General features: G+C 56.3%; 4 protein-coding genes across 4 annotated transcripts; all 4 read left to right on the top strand.

Moving 5' to 3' along the window:
• Positions 1–1,244: 1,244 nt before the first annotated feature.
• Positions 1,245–5,863, top strand: GLRG_09852 (RhoGEF domain-containing protein; the record flags this gene model as incomplete). Its single annotated transcript, XM_008100537.1, has 2 exons — positions 1,245–3,504; positions 3,564–5,863. 2 exons carry the CDS (start codon positions 1,245–1,247, stop codon positions 5,861–5,863), a joined length of 4,560 nt encoding a protein of 1,519 aa, XP_008098728.1.
• A 2,052-nt stretch (positions 5,864–7,915) lies between these two features.
• Positions 7,916–11,258, top strand: GLRG_09851 (importin-beta domain-containing protein; the record flags this gene model as incomplete). Its single annotated transcript, XM_008100536.1, has 4 exons — positions 7,916–8,253; positions 8,372–10,609; positions 10,685–10,812; positions 10,867–11,258. 4 exons carry the CDS (start codon positions 7,916–7,918, stop codon positions 11,256–11,258), a joined length of 3,096 nt encoding a protein of 1,031 aa, XP_008098727.1.
• A 1,263-nt stretch (positions 11,259–12,521) lies between these two features.
• On the top strand, positions 12,522–14,244 carry GLRG_09850 (uncharacterized protein; the record flags this gene model as incomplete). The annotated part of the gene is made up of 3 exons (XM_008100535.1): positions 12,522–13,328; positions 13,381–13,847; positions 13,878–14,244. 3 exons carry the CDS (start codon positions 12,522–12,524, stop codon positions 14,242–14,244), a joined length of 1,641 nt encoding a protein of 546 aa, XP_008098726.1.
• Positions 14,245–15,331: 1,087 nt separating this feature from the next.
• GLRG_09849 (heterokaryon incompatibility protein) lies at positions 15,332–18,061 on the top strand (the record flags this gene model as incomplete). The annotated part of the gene is made up of 2 exons (XM_008100534.1): positions 15,332–15,925; positions 16,028–18,061. The coding sequence occupies 2 exons, from the start codon at positions 15,332–15,334 to the stop codon at positions 18,059–18,061; spliced, it is 2,628 nt and encodes an 875-aa protein (XP_008098725.1).
• Between the last annotated feature and the right edge of the window lie 638 nt (positions 18,062–18,699).

Genomic DNA, 18,699 nt, shown 5'->3' with positions numbered 1-18,699 from the left:
GGTAAAGAAAAAAGAAAAGAAAAGGAAAAAAAAGAAAAAGTCAAAAAGGTCTAGCCCAGACCCACGGCCAGGTTTAGAGGCGTTCGTCGCTTAATCCCTCCCCTTGTCTTGCAAGGCAGTGGGCGGGCTGTCGTCATTCTTTCCCACCCCAGAAACCAGAAGCCCATTACCACACTCTCTCCGTCTTCAACCTTCTTTGTTCTCTCTCCCATTCCCGTGTGATGGGAGTGTCGGTCAATAGCAGCAACCGGAAACAAGGCCGGTTTTCGTCCCAGTGCGTTGTCAGGGCCTACATCGAGATCAACAAAGGGTTCGATAACAGAGGTAAATTAAACCCCAGGGATCTCCGTATTGTTTCTTCATCTCTCCCTGTCATTCTGACTGACCCGTCGCATCTTACCAGGACCCCACCCCTTCGTCTTACAACCTGAGAGGCAGGGAGAGAGATTGGGCTTCACCTCTCTCAACTGTAATATCTAAACAACAAACAACAACACACCGGGTGGACCCACGGACCACAGCCCGCCGCCAGCAGCCAGCTAACTTGGTAGCACACGCCCCACCACTGCGACTGGCGAATGGAGCCCAGCCCAGCCCCCTCCATAAGGTACCTTGCTTTATACCCAAACTACTATGTGCCCAAGTGTACCCACCCACCACCACGCGCTTTTCCCACTTCACTGCCCGCCTGCTATCGGTGTTGCTGTTACTGTTGTCAACACACGGACTCTCCCAACTCTCGACCCTGGCCGAGCTCAAAGCCAGCCAACTCACACCGACACCGCAACCTTAGAGATACACGATAATTCAGTTGCTAGCTTGCAATCTTCATCTTTCCCAACTTTGGTCGCGCTAGCCAGCCTGGCAATTTGGCTACTTTTTTCCTCACGCTCATTCCCCCCCCCCTAATTACCTCATTCTTTCTTTGGCATTTGGAGCACTTCTTCCATCTCATTTCGTCACATCGCCATCAATCCATCCGCCGCCCTCAGAAGCACCTCGACCGCCGCATCGAACTCGACCTCGACCGCGACCTCGACTTGGGGACCAAATTGCGCCTGTCGTCATTGACATACACACGCGCTCACGCCTGCATCACACGCTCGTTTACCAAACTTTGCAAACTCTCCGCTTCTTCTTGTTCCTTGTGCGATTTGTACACCATTCAGTCAGCAATGACCCAGACCCATTGACGAGACCACGCGACCGACCGACCGACCGCCGCATCGCCGCCAGCCCCGACAATGGTTCGTGTCACGGAGGAGCTGGCTCTACCTGCCGAGCTCCTCACCCTTTACCACGCCACCGACCCCCTCCTTGGACACCTGCCGATCCTCCTCTTCCATGGACCCTCCACAACCGCAAACTACACCCTCAACAGCTCCCGCGTCCAGATCCACATCTACAGCCCCGCCGGCTTCCAGTGCTTCCCGCGTCTTACCATACAACCCAACTCTCCCTTCTATTCTGTCGTCAACCATCTGCCGCGCGAATGGCAGGGCGACGAGGTATACCGCGGTCTCGCTTTCGGCCTCTACAAGTACTTCCAGGAGCTGCCCGAAGTCGTCAAGAACCACCTGAAGAACACATACCCGACCACCAGAGGGCGTCGCCCGGGTAGCGGTCCGGCTTTGTTCAGCGAGCAACATGCGGCCGACCTCGCCAAGGATATGGTCAAGAGCGAGAACGCCGCCGAGGTTCTCGAGACACTACGGACCGCCCTCCAGACCCAGCACCTGAGCAACGTTGACATCGACTTTGTCCTGCCGCCCGGTTCCATCGTACCGCTGCAAACCGAGGACCTGGAGGAGGTGCCTGACGATGAGGACGATTTTCTTGATCCGACGCTGCGCCAGTACGGGGGATACATGCCGCTGGTGAAGGCGCTGGGAGAGCCCGTATTCTTGCCGACATCGAAGTTACGGAGGGCGCCCTCGAAGCCGACATCGCTGAACCGTAGCAAGTCCTTCTCCAAGGACCAAAAGGTGGATCTGAGGATGAAGCTTGGAGAGCTGGTCGATACCGAAGAGAGATATGTGTTAAAGCTGAATGAGCTGGTGAAGCACATCGCCGACGACTTTAGACAATCTGCCAAGCAACGCGACCCGAGCAGTCTGAGCCCTTCCGAGGAGGAGCTCGAGAAGCTGTTTCCTAGGTCCGCGGATAAAATACTGCAGGTCAACTCTGCTTTCGTGCAGGAGCTCCGTCAGATCATGGACGAGACCGAGGAGGAAGCTGTCAAGGACATGCAAGTGACGACGATTGCGCTTACAGGATCGAGAATGGGGTCGCCGTCCAAGTCCAAGGACCCCAGCGGCTCATTGGCAATCGCGAGGGTCTTTCTCGAGTGGTTCCCTAAGTTCACGGACTGCTACCAGGACTACATCCGCGCGAGCCAGCACTTCCCCACGCTTCTCAACTCGTGTCTGGGTCAGCAGTCGAGCTTCCGCCAACGGGTCCTCCAGACCGGCGAGCAGACTGTTCGCTCTATCCTCATCGAGCCTGTCCAACGCCTTCCTCGTTACAGTCTGCTTATCGACCAAATCGTCAGCTGTCTCCCCATGACACACCCGGCGCTGCAGCCCATGCTCAAAGCGCGCGACATCATTACCAATATCTGCTCAATGGACGAGCCCATCCCCGATAAGCCACAAGTGACGAGTCGCTTGCGAAACATGGTCGAAAGTTGGCCTCTCGACCTCGAGCCCCAAGGGCGGCTCATCCACGCGGTCGACTTCGTCGAGCTTCCTGCGCCCTACCGCCTACTCGACCCACCGGAGATGGCGGAGCGTGCAGGAATCTTCCTTCTGTTCTCCGACTGTGTTGTCGTTGTGAAGAAGCTGGGCCCCAAGCCAATGAGCGGTAAGGATCTTCTGCGCGAAATCGACAAGCCCTCGGCAGCTGGGCTTCTTCTCTCAATGACAAACGCTGCTGGTGGACATCCTTCTTACGAGCTCGCATTTACCGGCTGGCATGGCCTTGCCGATGTACGTTTCACCGAGTCAGCGGACGGCAAGCTCATCTGGATGACTTCGACACAAGAGATGAAGGGAGCCCATGCTGGAGAGTGGGTCACAGGCACCGCCGTTACGTCGCGGTGTTTCCTGCTCGACGAGACTTTCACGCGGACATCGAAGTGGTCGGAAGACATCGCCAAGGCCCGCGTTGAGGGTCGTTTTCCCGAAAAGGAGCGGGAGGACCCTTCTTGGACCCTGCGTTCCATTCGGATGCCGGACAGCAACCTCGGTATATTTGCCGCCGTCTTTCAAGAGGGCGTTGACCAGCTGATTGATGGCCGAAAGGAGCCCGCGCCGATTCGCATTGTCATCGATCATGACAAGGGCACCAAGGGGGCACCGATAGGCCATTACGGAGTGGAAATTACTGTCAACGTCAAGTGTGGCGACCTCAAAAAGATCAGCATGGTGACTGCCGGCTTGAACGGGAAACAATTCTCGGACGATGTGGCGTTGGATGACTTTTTGCCCACGCTCACTCGAAGAAGTAAGATTGCTCGCCAGTAGACCAGTATGCAGATGAGAATGCTAACCCTATATACCCAGTCATCCAGCTACTTGGCATTCAATTCAGCGTGTCCAACATGCGACTGGCGCCCGCGCTGGTTTCTTACTACACAAAGGTCCTTAAGGGTCTCCCTCTCATGACCAGGGCAGAAAAGACGAGATCCTTCCTTGCTTCGTCGCCGGTCAAAGGGCTCTTCTCCAGCATCTGGGGCGGCTCCACCCACACGGAAGGACAAAACTCGCCCAAGTATAGCCGGGTGCCAGTAACCAACGTCTTCCCGCCACCGGTGTCACGAGCAAATAGCGAGGCGGGCTCTCTTTACGGTTCTGCCAAAGGCAGAGACGCTATCAAGATGGGCGGCGACGACCGTCCCGAGAACCCGCTTGTGCGGTTAGAGCAGACCTTTACCGGATACGTCGCCAGCCTGCAGGCTCGGAAGGGGAGTATCGTTGGGAGGATGCTGCTAAATAGGTCCGCGGCCGATGAGCTTCTGGTCAATGATCTCTACAACCGGTTGATCGAGAGTCCCTTTGACCTCGACGCTTCCTCCGAGCTGGGCGCTGATGTGATTTTTGTCGCGTTCGAGAAGTTCATCCGCATCGCCTGGGGTGAGCAGATGGGCCCGATCATGACGAAGCAGACGTTGGATACGTTGCTCGAGCGGATGAACCGACAAGTCCCTGGCAACTTTGCCGATTTCGTCAATTTCATCTTCAAAGAAATGGCGCCGCAGAACCAGAGGGCATTTACGGCTTTGATCAAGCTGCTCGCCGATCTGCTCGACGGCTGCGGCAACGACGGTGATAGAGGTATCCTGACTGTGTCGTTCGCGGAACTCCTGGTCTCGGACGGCACGGCGCAGAATTACATCAACCTCCTGGACCGCCTAGTGGATGACTGCGACAGGATCTTCGACGATGCCGGGTTTGGTGTCAATCTCACCGTTCAACAAGCGTTCGAGTCCATGAATTCTCGCAGTGGAAAGTCGCACTCAGGCTCGCTGACATCAAATACGTCTTCCATTCGGCGCAAATTTGGCTTCGATTCTCTGCTACGACAGAACAGCAAGAACGACCCGGAGCGTTCCTCTGTCTGGCGCACGCTGAGCAAGCACGGTCGCCACCCCGCCTCTGCAGATGCCGCCTCGAGCTCTAGTTTGTCCAAGATGACATCATCACGGGCAAAGTCCATTGACTCTGGAACTCAGTCCGGACCGAACAAGCTGAGGAGGCCTGGTTCTCGAGATAGGCCGCCCATCGCAGGCGCATTCGACGAGGATCCAAGACCGACCAGCTCCCACCGACTCGACATGCGCCTTGAGACCATCGGCGAGCCTGACGTCGAGGCCACGCCGGCCAAGTCTTCCAAGAAGAAGCGGCGAAGCTCGCTCTCTGATCTGAGAAGCCTTATGGAGGCAGCTACTATCATCGACCCTCGGGATAAGATCGAAGAAGCGTTGATGCCCTTACGGATCAACAAGCAGACGTCAGAGAAGTTCAACTCGACGCCGCGGGTCGTGTCACCATCTAGGATACCGATAAGTCCGACATCCCACAGCCTGCGGTCTCCTCGTATGGTGTCCCCTCGCCACAAGGAGAAGACGAGTCTGCCAGAAATGTTTTCACCGCCCACGCCCTCTGACCGCGAGAACGTGCCGAGTCGCACGCCCAAGGGACATGCTAGAGGCTTGTCGACCTCCAACATTCCGACTCTGAGACCCGCTCGCCCGGTGGGCACTCAATCGTCCGACGCTATTCCACGGCCATCTACGAGCCCCGGCAAACCCCCAGGTAGCGGAAAGCTCCGGCTCCAGTCGCCACAGAAGCTACGGGAACGGCTACAGACGGAGAAGAAGGCGGTTGAGGACGTCGACGCATCACTGCAATCGGAGCTCTCCAAGATTGCCGAGGAAATGTCGAGAGTCAACTCGGGTCTGGGCACACATACGAACACGGTGGATCTACGCAAGCTCACGGCGTCGGTCAAGTCGCTCGAGGAGCGGATCCCGAGCATGATGGCGGAGCTGACGGATCGTCAGTCCATGATCCAGCGCGACATGGAAAGCACGCTCAAGGCGTCGGAAACCAAGGTCAAGAGCATCGACCAGCTGTACAGGGAGTCGACGGCGGAGAACGAGCTCATGTACGAGAAGTTCAACAGCGAGCTCGGCAAGATCGTCAAGGCGCTAAAGGGCAAGGGCAGAGAGGACAAGGAGGAGCTCATCCGAAGCCTGCGCGAACACAGCGAGGAGACAGCGCGGGTCAAGAAGGAGAATGCGCGGTTGAAGAGAGAGATCGTCAGTCTGCGGACGATGATGAAGGGTGGTGCCGACGCATAAGGTCAAGCAGGTCAAAACTGGTGTCACAAGGTGAAGCGGAAAGAGTACATGATGCGCGTGTATAGGGTGGCAGTTGGGCTTGTGGCGTTTTTTCTTTCTTTTTTTTTTTTAAATCATTTTTTATTTTCTTTTTCTTTTGGGGAGTATGCGTTGCGAGCGAGTCCGAGTTCTGGGTGTACCACTACTGCTTTTTCGGATTGATTTGTTGTGTTTCGTTGTTCTTGTTTTCTTCTCTTTCATTGTTTTGAGTCCATTGCACAGATTTCCGGGTCCAAAAGGCTGGGGAGAGTGCTGGTCAGGCCTGAGCAGGCAGGTGGGCAGTAAGGAGGCAGACCGATGGTAGACGGTCAGGGTAGACATGAGAGGGGTGGGTTTATAGGGCTTTAAATGAAGGGATGAACGGGATGTTGCATGTGGTACGTGGCATTTGGTTTGTGTCGAGAAGAGGGTTGTTATGGATAGACATGACAATGGACGGACGGCAGGGTCTGGTCAAATTGTCGTACAGACTGGATGAATTGAAGCATACTGATGCAGAGGAATCTGGTGGCATGTCATTGTGCCCAACCACGCCAGAGCTATGGTACGTACGGCCGAGTGGGTTCCAGTTGTAGTTCCAGTCCCAGGGCCCGGGAAGGGGAGGGAATAGAGAAGACGGTGAAAGCTGGAGGGGACGGAGTTCTGGTCCGCGTCCACGTGCAAGTGTTTATCACTTACCGTCACCGCTTCCATCCACGGACGCCTCCATCTCGAGTCTAACTATGACCTGGACTGGGTTATGGACGGTGGCCCAAGCAGGACGGACGTTAGGCTCGGGTCAGAGTCCTTGGGCTCAGGCATATGCTGTATCGTAGGGTATGCACTCTGTCATTGTGTAAGTAGGTACGCAAACACACACACACCGCCCAAAGGTTCGACCCCGCGCTAGGTACTCGTGAAGAATGAGAGAATTACCTAAGCACATCCAGATAAGTGGAGAGGAAAGGTCTGCCAGAGGCGCCAAGAGGTCCGTGCTTGACGTCCCTCCGCGTTGGGCTGGGTGTGTGTGGTGCCTGGTCCTGACACCTGAAAATGATGGATTCGAAGACCCCTCCCTTCCCTTTCCCAGCCGTTTTGTTGGTGCGGCAGCGTTACGGCGGCGGCTTCTACCTAGTGTGCCTACCATGGCAAGCATGCGGGCGCGTTTGCTGGTCGGGTTCAGTTTCAATCGCGTGGTGCCCTACTGTACCTAACGCCTTAGTCAGCTCCGCAAGATGAAGTACTTACTAGTTATGTAGCCAGGTGGTGTAAACAACCCGAGAGGATTGGCGCGGGGGAAACTACTTAGGTACCTACAGAGCGAGTGGTGATGTAGGTACCTCCGTGCTGCCTCCCTACTGGGTACCTATAGGCTATACCTATGTACGTGGGTATGCATAGCAGGGACTACGGCAATCCCCCCGGGCCTGTGAGAGAAGCCCCGAGACTCTCCACTCACGCGTCAAAACTGGGAAGGGAAAGGAAACGACCCCGCCAAAAAGAAAGTGAGAAACATCACCAGAGAGAGATACACAAACGCTCGCGCACAACCATAGGTACGCACAAAGCCCATCCACACACATACACACACACACACCGTTTACGCTGTTTGTACCCACCACCTTGCACCCTCTACTTCTATCTTTGGGTTTGGGTACCTAACCGTCGGTTGACTCAGCCCCGGGACTCTTTCCACCTCCTTTTTTTCTTCTTTTTTTTTCTTGTTGTTGTTTATGCTGTCACCTCTCTCTCCCCCTCGGTATCCCGGCCTTACTGGTCGACCTTCTCCTGTGGGACCAGTCCTCTAATTAGTTTTCATTTGCTGTCTGTCTCTCTTCCTCTCTCCCCCTCAACCCCTCTTCCTACACGGCGCGACTCACGATTATCGGCGCATACCTTTTTCCGCGAGAAGCCGAAGCCGACGGACTCGATCGACTGTCCGCACAAACACTGCAAACGCACCCCGACAACCCGCCGGCCAAGTGCGCGCGTAGATCACTGAACACGATACATCGCCTTTGAACTCGCCCCAACATGGAGGACCAGTTGGTTTCGCTACTGGCGAATACCCAGAGCTCCGAACAGGGCCCCCGCCAGCAGGCCGAGATCGAGCTCAAGCACGCCCGCTCCAACCCGGCCTTCCCTACCTCCCTGGCCAACATCGCCAATCACACCTCCATCGATACCGCCATCCGCCAGGCTGCCCTCAGCACCCTGCGCCTCTTCATCGAGAGAAACTGGAACCCCGAGGACCGAGACGCCAGCGAGCCCCTCGTCGAAATCTCTGATCCCGCACGCGAACAGCTGCGCAACACCCTTCTCGAGATCGCCCTCAGCAATGAAGACAAGAGGCTTGTCAAGATTGCCGCAAGGTATGGTGGTGCGCTTGTCTCTCTGTCTGCCCGGTCCACGCGCCCTCTACGGCACGCCCGAGCCCAATGAAGAAGAAGAAGAGTCAAGCTGACTTGGTCTCTCTCTCCCTGTCTCTAGCTACGCTATCGGCAAGATCGCCTCCGTCGACTTCCCCGAACGATGGCCCAGCCTCCTGCCCACCGTCCTGGGCGTCATACCTACGAGCACCGATGTGCAACTTCACGGTGCCCTCCGAGTTCTCGGCGACATTATTGATGAGAGCCTGAGCGAGGACCAATTCTTTACCATGGCCCGCGACATCGTCAAGACCGTCACCGAGGTCGCCCTGAACGAGGCTCGCAAACCCAACCTGCGCGCCCTCGCCATCTCCGTCTTCCGATCCTGCTTCGACCTCATGGATATCGTCAAGGAGGACCACATGAAGGAGGTCAAGACCTTCGCCGAGGAGGCCCTCAAAGACTGGTATCCCTTCTTCGCCCAGGTTCTCAAGTCTCGTCTGCCCGACGCCCCCGCCGAGCTTACCCACGGACAGCCCGACAGCTGGAACCCCGTCGTTGCCATGAAGTTGCAGGTCGTCAAGACCCTCCTCAAGGTCAAGTCCGTCTTCCCCCACCTCCTACTGCCCCACAGCACCAGCCTCTTCACCGCCGTCTGGGAAGAGCTGTCTCTGCTGCAGAAGCCGCACGAGGACCTCTACATCGGACACGAGGCCCAGGGCCGCCTCGAGGACGCAGACAGCCTGCCTTACACGCTGGATTTCTTGATACTCGAGGAGCTCGACTTCCTGAACCAGTGCTTCCGCGCGCCTCCCGTTCAGGCCGAGCTTGAGGCCCAGCTGGCCTCCCACGCCTCGGCCCAGGATACCCCCTGGATGGTCGACGTCATGAAGATGGTTATAGGCTACTCCCGCATCAGCCGCGAAGAGGAGGAGCTGTGGGATATCGATTGCTCCCTATACCTCGCCGAGGAGACCTCCGTGACGGCCAACTACACCGCCCGCACCGCTTCTGGTGACTTGCTCATCAAGCTCGGCGAATGGTACAGCGAGAAGGCCGTCGAGGGGCTCTTTGGCTACACCAAGACTCTCTTCCCCGGCGACGGCTCCAACTGGAGGAGTCAGGAGGCCTCTCTTTACCTCTTCAACATGCTCCTGAGCGACTTCCAGGACATGGAAAAGCCCATCCCCGAAGCTCTCTCCAAGGCGTACCTTGGACTGGTCGACTACGCCGTCAACCAGAACGAGCAGCCCCTGCTGAGGGCTCGCGGCTACCTCGTTGGGGGTACTCTGGCTAGGGGCTTCCAGACCCCGCCCGCCCTCCTCGACCGCATCATCCAGTGCATCACCTCCGAGGAGTCCGAGGTTGTTCAGGTTGCCTGCATCAAGGCGGTCGAGGGCTTTATCCGCTCCGGAAGAGTCACTGCCGATCGTCAGGTCCCCATCATCAACGCCATCGCTCAATACATGCAAAACAAAGACCCCGATGAAATGGAGGATGCTGATGAGCTCCTCGTCACCCTTGCCGAGTCCCTGCGCGCCGCCATCAACATGGACACCAGAATTGTGCTTTCGCAGGATGTTCCCTCGGTTGACCTTCTCTTCATGGTTGCCAAGCTTGGCGCGTCAAACTTCCAGGCTACTATGCTCATCTGCGAGGCTTTTGAAGAAATCGTGCGCACTCTTTCCGACACTGCTTCTTACACTGCTCTCTGCGCCAAGATTCTGCCTACATTGACCGCGGCCTTCAACACCGCAAACGTTACCCAGGATGATCCTCTTGTTACCGTTGCCACAGAGCTGCTCACCGCCCTTGTCGAGCACGGATCTGAGCCTCTGCCTGCTGGTTTTGTCGCCGCCACGCTCCCCAAGCTTAACCGCCTCCTGATGGAGTCGAATGAGGGCGAGGTTCTGCGACCCGGTGCCGAGTCTGTCAAGTATCTCCTCATGCACGACCACCACCAGGTCTTTGGCTGGCACGACGAGAACGGCCGATCGGGTCTCGAGGTGTGCCTCCACATCATCGACCGTCTGCTGGGCCCTTCTGTTGAGGACAACTCTGCTTCGGAAGTCGGTGGTCTTGCGGCGGAGCTCGTCGAGAAGGCTGGCCAAGAGCGCCTTGGTCCCTTCCTGCCCCAGCTCCTACAGGCCGTAGCTACCAGGCTCGCCTCCGCCGAGGCCGCCCCTTTCATCCAGTCTCTGATCCTTGTCTTTGCCCGCCTGTCGCTCGTGGGTGCCAGTGATGTTGTAGAATTCCTCAGCCAGATCCAGATCCACGGCAACACGGGTCTGCAGGTTGTGATGAGCAAGTGGCTCGAGAACTCAGTCAGCTTTGCTGGGTACGACGAAATCCGTCAAAAGTAAGTCTTCCAAGTGCTGCTCAAAGATAGAAACGAGACTGACTTCTTTTTTTCCTTTTTTTTTCCCCCCTGCAGCGTCATTGCCTTGTCCAAGCTTTACTCTCTCAACGATATCCGTCTTGCCCAGACCATGGTTAAGGGCGACCTGATTGTGAACAGCGGCAACGATGGCAGAATCATGACGCGCTCCCGTGCCAAAGCCAGTAGGTGCTCCTCGGCAGCGATAACGCTTTCGATAACTAACCTGGACGACTCAGACCCCGACCAATATACTGTCATTCCCGCCTCCCTCAAGATTCTCAAGGTTCTGATCGAAGAGCTCCTCTCCGCCTCAGGTGCCAACGCCGCCGCCAACGCCGCAGCAGTGGCGGCCGCGGCAGAGTACGCCGACGAGGAGAACGAAGACGATGGCTGGGAGGATGAGCCCGAGACGCTCGACCTCAGCCTAGGCGGCACCAAGGCGGATCTGATGTCCTTCATCGAGGGCTCCGGTGCCCGCCAGCGCGACGACGAGACGCAGGCCTACCTGACAGAGTTCTTTCTGCGCACGGCACGTGAGAACGTGGCCAACTTCCAGGAGTGGTATGGCATGCTCACCGAGGAGGAGCGGGGCAAGCTCAATGAGCTCGCTAGCGCCGCGGGCCAGTAGGAAGACGCCGCGGCCGAGCCGAGCGGTGAGGAATCTTCGACATTGGCGTCGACGACGAGCATGGTTCAGCCGCAATTGCCGCCGAATTCTGCGCGAATGCGGAATCTGAGGAAGCAATTTTATTTTTAATGCACGCACAGCAGCGTGTAAACTCCCTCTCCATCAGCCTCTACAGGGAGCTTATATATAACGTCATGATGTTCAAATAAGGGAAGTCTCCAGGTTTCGATGAAGGAAAACCAAACACCAAAAGGGGCAACGACGCAGGTGACGGGCAAACGATCGGAACGACACTATCGTAGATAAGATTTTCTTTTACTTTAGAATACGAGCGGGACGGAAGACGATGAGTAGATGATAGCCTTAGCCCTTTGACTACCGTCAATGGGCCTGAGGTGGCGTGCGGAGACTGGAAGCAGATCTGTTATGTGGGTGTGTAGACCCATCCACGCCCGGCAACGGATAACGCTAGATGATGTATTGAATGCGAATGAAAAGAGGCTCGAACTCTAGTATTTTTCCCCGCCACTCATGATTGAGAGGGTATGTGTAAATGTGAAGGGAATCGGCCAATGTTGGATGTTGAAAACGGAGTTGGGTGACCCTGAGCCGCGTTGAGACTGGGCACTGCTGAGTTGGTGCCCCTTTTAAGATAGGAGAATGGCCTTGATGCTGACTTTTATGTAATCTGTTTCGCAGCCTTGATCCAAGACATAATCAGGTCTCTTCCTTCCAGACGCCATTTTTAGACCCATGCAACACCTCACCTTCCTTCCCCCACGAAGACTTGTACATATCTAGGCGGACACCACAGCGGCTTCCTTGAGGCACTGCTATTGTCATCCCGGCATCTTGGTCCACACACACACGCGCGCGCACCAGCCCTTTCGAATACGAACTGCAGTTTTGTGTAAGCAGGTATGGTCATGCTCCATCACGAAGGCCAGGGGTTCGATGCGGCCGCCAATCAGAGCCGTCGGTTGGTTCGTTGGTTCGCAACAGATGCGATGTTGATATGCATGGCGACGGGCTATCACACCCAAGACGGAAGGCTCAGCTCTTCGGACCAACATATCCGCCCGGGACCCTGGTCTCCAACATGGGGTTCATTACTCTCCTGCTTGCCGCAATAAAGTCGATGCTTGGAGGTACTTAACGAGCCATGTCTCGCCAGTTATGTTGCTCGGCTCTTTAGGCTTGCCGCTCTCTGTGCTGCTTCTGCCTATGCATACTGCACATAACAGCCATTCGTGACCAGACAAGATGGAGTCCTTTGATATCTCCCCGTGTGAGAAAAGCCCTGATCTGCCCCTCCTTGAGAAGCAACGGGCCATATCGGGCACGGCCATCACACGCCGACCCAAAGCTGCCATGCCGACTCAACTCGACCCAGCCTCGTCTCCGCCGGTGCTGACGCAGTCTGGACTGACGCCCAATCAGCCGCGGCAGAGACGTTCGTCAGTCAACCTCCCAGTCCCGGACGATGACGCCCCGCGCGAGGCGGCCCTGATCCGTCCCGAACCATCCGAAGAGTCGCACTGTGAGATGGACACGCCCACCAAGAAACCGGCGCGTAGAGCCCGGAGGAATCCCTCGGGATCGAACAAACGGCTGGAACCTTCGCCCCTCCGGACAACAGCACCGCCAGGACCCAATGTCGTTGCCGGCTACGAAGCGGCGGAAGCCCGCCGGGTGTCGCTTTTCGCGCGCTCTCACACCTCGCCGGAGACGCAGAACGAAGCGGAGAGAAAGGGACAGCGCCCGAGCGCGGCGGAGAGGAGCGCGAGCGTCCCGACCACCCCGTCGAAGAAGCTCTCCGGGGCCCAGCTCGACAGCTCCATGGCAAAGCTGATCAGGAACGGCCCTTCAAAGGACACAGAATGTCACTTGAAGGACGGGGGCCTTTACCTTTTTCATGTTCCAACCAAGAGGAACCGGGGCGCATCTGGTCAAGATTGGCCGGACCGAAAGGGACGCGCAGGGTCGTCTCAAAGAGATAACGAGAGTATGCAAGCCCCTGAAGAGCATCTGGCACTCCACGGCAATGGCCGAGAATATTCCGTTCTACGGGTTTGCCGAGAAGTTGATACACGCAGAACTGGGAAATTACCGATACAACCAGCCATGCCTCTGCACGAGACGGCACAGGGAGTACTTTGAAGTCAGTGAGAAAATCGCCGTCGAGGTGTTTCCGAGGTGGAGGGACTTTTGTAAGAAGAGGCCGTGGGACAACGGCGGGACGATCAAGACAGTATGGGGCAAGAGGCTGGACGCCAGGGCCGCCTTTGACGGCCCGGGTCAGGATTTCGACCACGGAAAGTTTGGTAGGCACTGGGGCACCTATACCATGCCGTGGCTTGTCGAGCGCGTGCTGTCCGACGCGATCCACCAGGGGAAGAGATGGTTCCCGAACCGCTGGCAGGCCGTTGCCGTGGCGGAGATGTTTACGATCATCTTCCTGTCGCCGGCCTCGGTCTGGGTGCACGTCTGGATGGCGGCCGTCGCCGCCCTGTTGCTGATCGACACCGTGGTCATTGCGGATCTGCACGCGACGGCCTCGGTGGTCCAGCTCATGGAGGGTGGCTTACAGTAGCTGGTTCTGTGGTATGTGTCTTGGAGAGACGAGCTCACGGCGGACGCAAAAGGCCTGGCGCCGGAAGCCAGCCAGGGGGAGACTCCGCCGCGCCACGGAACCGGGGGGGACGCGTGGTCCGAGACGGTGGAAGAGGACATCCCCGATGCGAGCGACGGGGCCTCCTCCGTCGGCCCGGGCGACCCCATGGACGTCGACAGGGACGATGGCTGTCAGGAGTCGACGGATGAGGAAGACAGGCCGGGTGGTAGTGTTTGCTCGCCCGCGAGCCTCGCGACGGCCACTGCGGAGGACGAGGTTCTTGAACGACCGAGATCTCTCGAACTGAAGGCGCAGGTGATGTCGGGTGAACGGGAGGTGATTGATCTTACATACATGAGTGAGTCGGACTAGCCGCTGTTGCTTCGTCCCACGACAGGTTCAGTTTAGTGTTCATGGGAGCAACGAAATGGATTGATGCACTGTTTTTAAGCTTCGAAAAATCGAGCGGTTGCTAAAGTTCTTAGGTCAAAGTGCAGCGAGCCTCACAGTCGCCACTTAGACGAGTAGATGTTTATTTAGCCAACTACAAGTCGTACTCTTTCAACCTCCTCTTCTGTAATCGCGGGCACTTGTGAAGAGCCTTGGTTGTGATCGACCTATGCCTGAAACTCATACATAGATGCAATTCCGAGTTGCTCGCAGGCAGTCTGTGGCCGTAACAATCGCTGATGTGCACTATTTCGAGATTGTATAGTGGTAACCTGCGACACCGTAGGATCGAACCGACGGAAATGAGACTAGTCCACCACCTCAAACCGTGAGCAAGGCGACGACTTTCTCAGAGGGGACGTACGCCACGTATTTGGCGGATGCTGACAGCTTTCTTGGCTATACATGCAAGGTGATCCAGTGACATCGTCTCCTGCGTCTTTTTCTAACCAATGGCTTCTCAATGGCTTCTTATCATGCAGCTCATACGCATGACGGCAAATGCGAGCCACCAGTCTACACCATGGTCACTGCAGCCTTCTTGAGAGCTGTGCCACGTCATCTACTCTCGATCCGATAAGGATTCAGAGTACGCCAGAACATGTTTTCGCCATCAGCCAGTCCTCTTTCTTTTGATCACTACGACCCAAGAGTACTCTGGAAAGGTCCTCTGCTAAAGACCCCCCCTCCCTTAACAATCAACATAGTCGTCAGATAACCCCGAGAACCTGGTTCATCAAGATCGATTCCAATGTCTAGATGGCACGAACCTACCTGTATGCGTCCAGATGTGGTGGTCGTAGGTGGTCTTCCATGCTGTAGACGGTGCGATGCCGTCGGCTGCACCGACGACATCACACTTGCACGCCCCCTTTCGATGCCCCACACGCCAACCAATGAAATGAATAAAAGCTATAAGCTACGATGGCCGGAATGCGTAGATTACATGTACGACAACGGGTCGTCAGGCATACCGCCGTCATATCTCCCCGGCTCGAGCACCAGCACTATGTCCCACGACCAGGCAAATTCGAACACCTATAGAGGTACATCGTCTACGCATAGAAGCCTTGCAAGTAAACTGTCTGGGACCACGCAAGCACAAAAAGCCCGAACCACCGCGGAGGACGACTCATACAAGCCTTCGAGATGCTACCCAGTGTTCTGGAGCAACGACGAGATCAGGCTCTTGGAGCTGGATTCCTCCGACAGCGGCAGCCTTCTCCACGGGTCCTTCGCAAACGTGAGACTCGGGTCCGAACAGGCCCAGTACGAGGCTGTCTCCTATACTTGGGCGGACGTATCCGGCGACTCGACTCGATGCAAGCCAATGTTCATAGGCCCGTTCTGGGACATTGTGTCCATTACTCGGAACTGCGAAAACGCCCTGAGGAGCGTTCGGATCTCTTGCAACGGCCCTCCTCGGAAGATCTGGATTGACTCACTATGTATCAACCAAGACGACGAAAAGGAACGGTCGGCACAGGTGGCGCTTATGCCACGCATCTACGCGGGCGCGACTGGGGTGCTAGTCTATCTCGGACCTGCATCGGAGGACAGCGACATGGCTCTCGATGCCATAACCCACTCGACAGACAATTATGTATGCGTCCATAATAAGCTATAAAGCGCATGCCGAAATTGTATCGAAGCCTTCGTTAGTCTTTCCCAACGCCCGTTCTTCCGCAGGCTGTGGCTTGTCCAGGAAGTCACCCTGGCGAGGTCGCTGAGCATATTCTGCGGGTCGAAATCAGCATTTTGGCCGCTCGACCGTATATTAAGACACCTCCCCGTGTCGGTTTGGGCCCATATGCACAATAGAGGGGGCGATCCCGGATGGGAGCTCCTGGGTCTCATGACCGAGACCAGCCAGTGTTTTTGCAGTGACCCCAGAGACGGAATCTTTGCTCTCTTGGGCATGCTTCAACGAACGGAAGAACGTACCATTGCTGCAGACTATAGCCTCACGTCTCAGGAGGTCAGCATCGGGATCGCCCCATGGCTGGTTCAGAAGTGTGGCAGGGGCCGAGAAGTGCTTCTCTTCGCCGGTATCAACCGGGGTAAACGGCGGCGGCTGCCCACTTGGGTTCCTGACTTTGTCGAGCCCCTCAAACCTGATTGGAGAATCCACGGTCTTCTCTCAAGATCCATTTCAAGATCGAAATACTCCAATACTGCAGTAAGGGTGGCTATGGAACGCTTGCTCCAGGGACCCAGCTGGGCGCCCGGGCTCGGTTTCGAGCCCCTCGAAGACGTCAGCATCCAGATAAACCCCCAGACATCAGGCCTCCACCTTATTGCCATAAAGCTTTGCAGCCTGAAGGATTCTTTCAAGTCCTTTGTCGAAAAAGGGATTGTCCGGCCTTTTGTCCGGCACGGATCCGCTTGGCGAGCAGTCGTTCTCATGCCCAAAGCTCCCTGTGGCTCTCGCCAATCTTCCAGTTGGTTGAACATCATCTCGGCGGAAGACGGTCTTTACTGGCTCTACGGTATTGAAGGATTCGCTATCATGAGGCCCAACTACGACGGGACCACTCACAGTCTTGTCTGTGCCTGCGACGTGGTTTTCGAAACGCCGCCATTGCCATCGCCCCAAAAACCTAGTGCAGCCACCCCGGGCCCCTCTCCGAGCTTGATTCCAGTGCCGCGTTTTGATTCATCTCCAGGCAGTGACGCGGTGCTATTGAGGCGGAACGTGCTACTGAAGAGACTGTCAGGCACTGAGGAGCACGTGTGCTCAGAGCACTTGCAAAGGATTCTCCAGCCACGTCCGAACGATGTTGGACCAATACAGAAAAACGACACAGAGGCACGAGAAGCACTACTAGATATTGCTTTTGACCTGAAGGTCTCCCGGTATCGCTCGGAAGTGGTGCTGTGGGAAAGCTGGCAGAGGATGGAGAGATTCCTTCGGCCGCTCCCCGAATGCGACAAAGGGCTCAGGACTCTTCGAGATGCTTTCAAGGCCGTCGGTATCTTGCCTCTGGGAAACACGGATGATGGCAAGCCTCGCAAACTGTACGTGCTCGGAGATTGTTTTATAGAGTCCTTCGAAGCCATCACAGAGCTTTTGTGGGCTCTCTTACCGTCGAAAAAGATACCGTCCTTCCAGGAGGTACAGGTAGAGCCGCCAGAACTTTCCGCGGTCGAGATCCTTAGGGAGTTTAGAGACTGGGCAGACCTAACCACCAGTCTCTTGTCGGCAATCGATAGGCAACCAGGTGCCGATGGAAAACCTCTATCCCTTATATTGCCTTGCTCCGAGATGCAGCAACAGTGGCGGACGCAACGGACTGCCTTCCAAAGTCTGATGCCGCAGAGCGATCCATTATCCGCTGCTCAAGATGTAGTGTCTATATTTGCTTTAGGGAAGAACGGGATGGGATGGGATGCAGACGCCTCTCTACAGCCCTTCGTTGACGGAGCGTATTGTCGGAAACATAGATGGGATTGGGACTTGACAAAAGTCAGGATAGAAAGGCAAAGGTCCTTCTGGGAGACTGTGCGGAGCGACAAGTGGCTGAGATCGCGGCCCGTTCTTGAGGTGCAAGACCTTCTCATGGACGGTATTCATAAGAGAGGGGATGAGGATCCCCTTGGAGCCGGACGGACGGCCTCTGCTTCTGAAAGGGGATCCAACATACTGTCTGATGCCCTCGAAGTCAAGATGGCTGTTCGGCTTTACCTCGGAGAGTTTGGGTTTAACCTTGACATGCGTACGGATGTCATTATCAGATGACGGCCCGAGAGCTCCAGATGGGTTGCAGGCGGTGGACTCGGCCATGGTCCCGTCGTTTCGTCGGTTTTGATCAGAGACACCCTAGTGGTGTGAAGAGCAACGGTGGGCAGCGTACGTGTGCACATAGTCTTGTCGCTACGTTCATTCAGGCTGGGGAATTTCTAGTTTCTGTAGCCCCTAGCTCGAGCCGGCGGCCGTGTGCACTTGGAAGAATCAAATACAACTTGTCGAGGTCCCATCCATGACGTTGAAAAACGTCTTGACGACAAGCCGGTCTGGTCTGTCTTCCCGGCGCTGGTTATTGCCGTCGCAGTAAAAGGAATAGGGTAGGTTGCGCTGTAGCGCACACGCGAGTTTGACACACTGGTCGTCGAACGTAGCCTTTTCTTCCCCCCAGTCCGATCCGACAGAAACAAGACCACCTCAAACCGTAGGCTATGCGATGACTGTCTCACTTAGAGGGGACGCACGCCACGTGTTTGACGGACGAGGGGTTTGGGGGTGGGGGGTTTGCCATGTCTGAAGCATCGGCTGGCTGTATGGGGCCGGTCCGTCGGAGCCGAGTCCGGACCGGCAGCCGTTGGGGGTCAAACACCTCCTCGGGGTCGAACCAGACGTTCATCTAACGAACAGGGTGC

This window comes from Colletotrichum graminicola (assembly GCF_000149035.1).
Source record: "Colletotrichum graminicola M1.001 genomic scaffold supercont1.53, whole genome shotgun sequence".
NCBI lineage: Eukaryota > Fungi > Ascomycota > Sordariomycetes > Glomerellales > Glomerellaceae > Colletotrichum > Colletotrichum graminicola.
The sequence above is the reverse complement of the archived record's forward strand: the minus strand, read 5'-3'. Positions and strand labels throughout refer to the sequence as shown.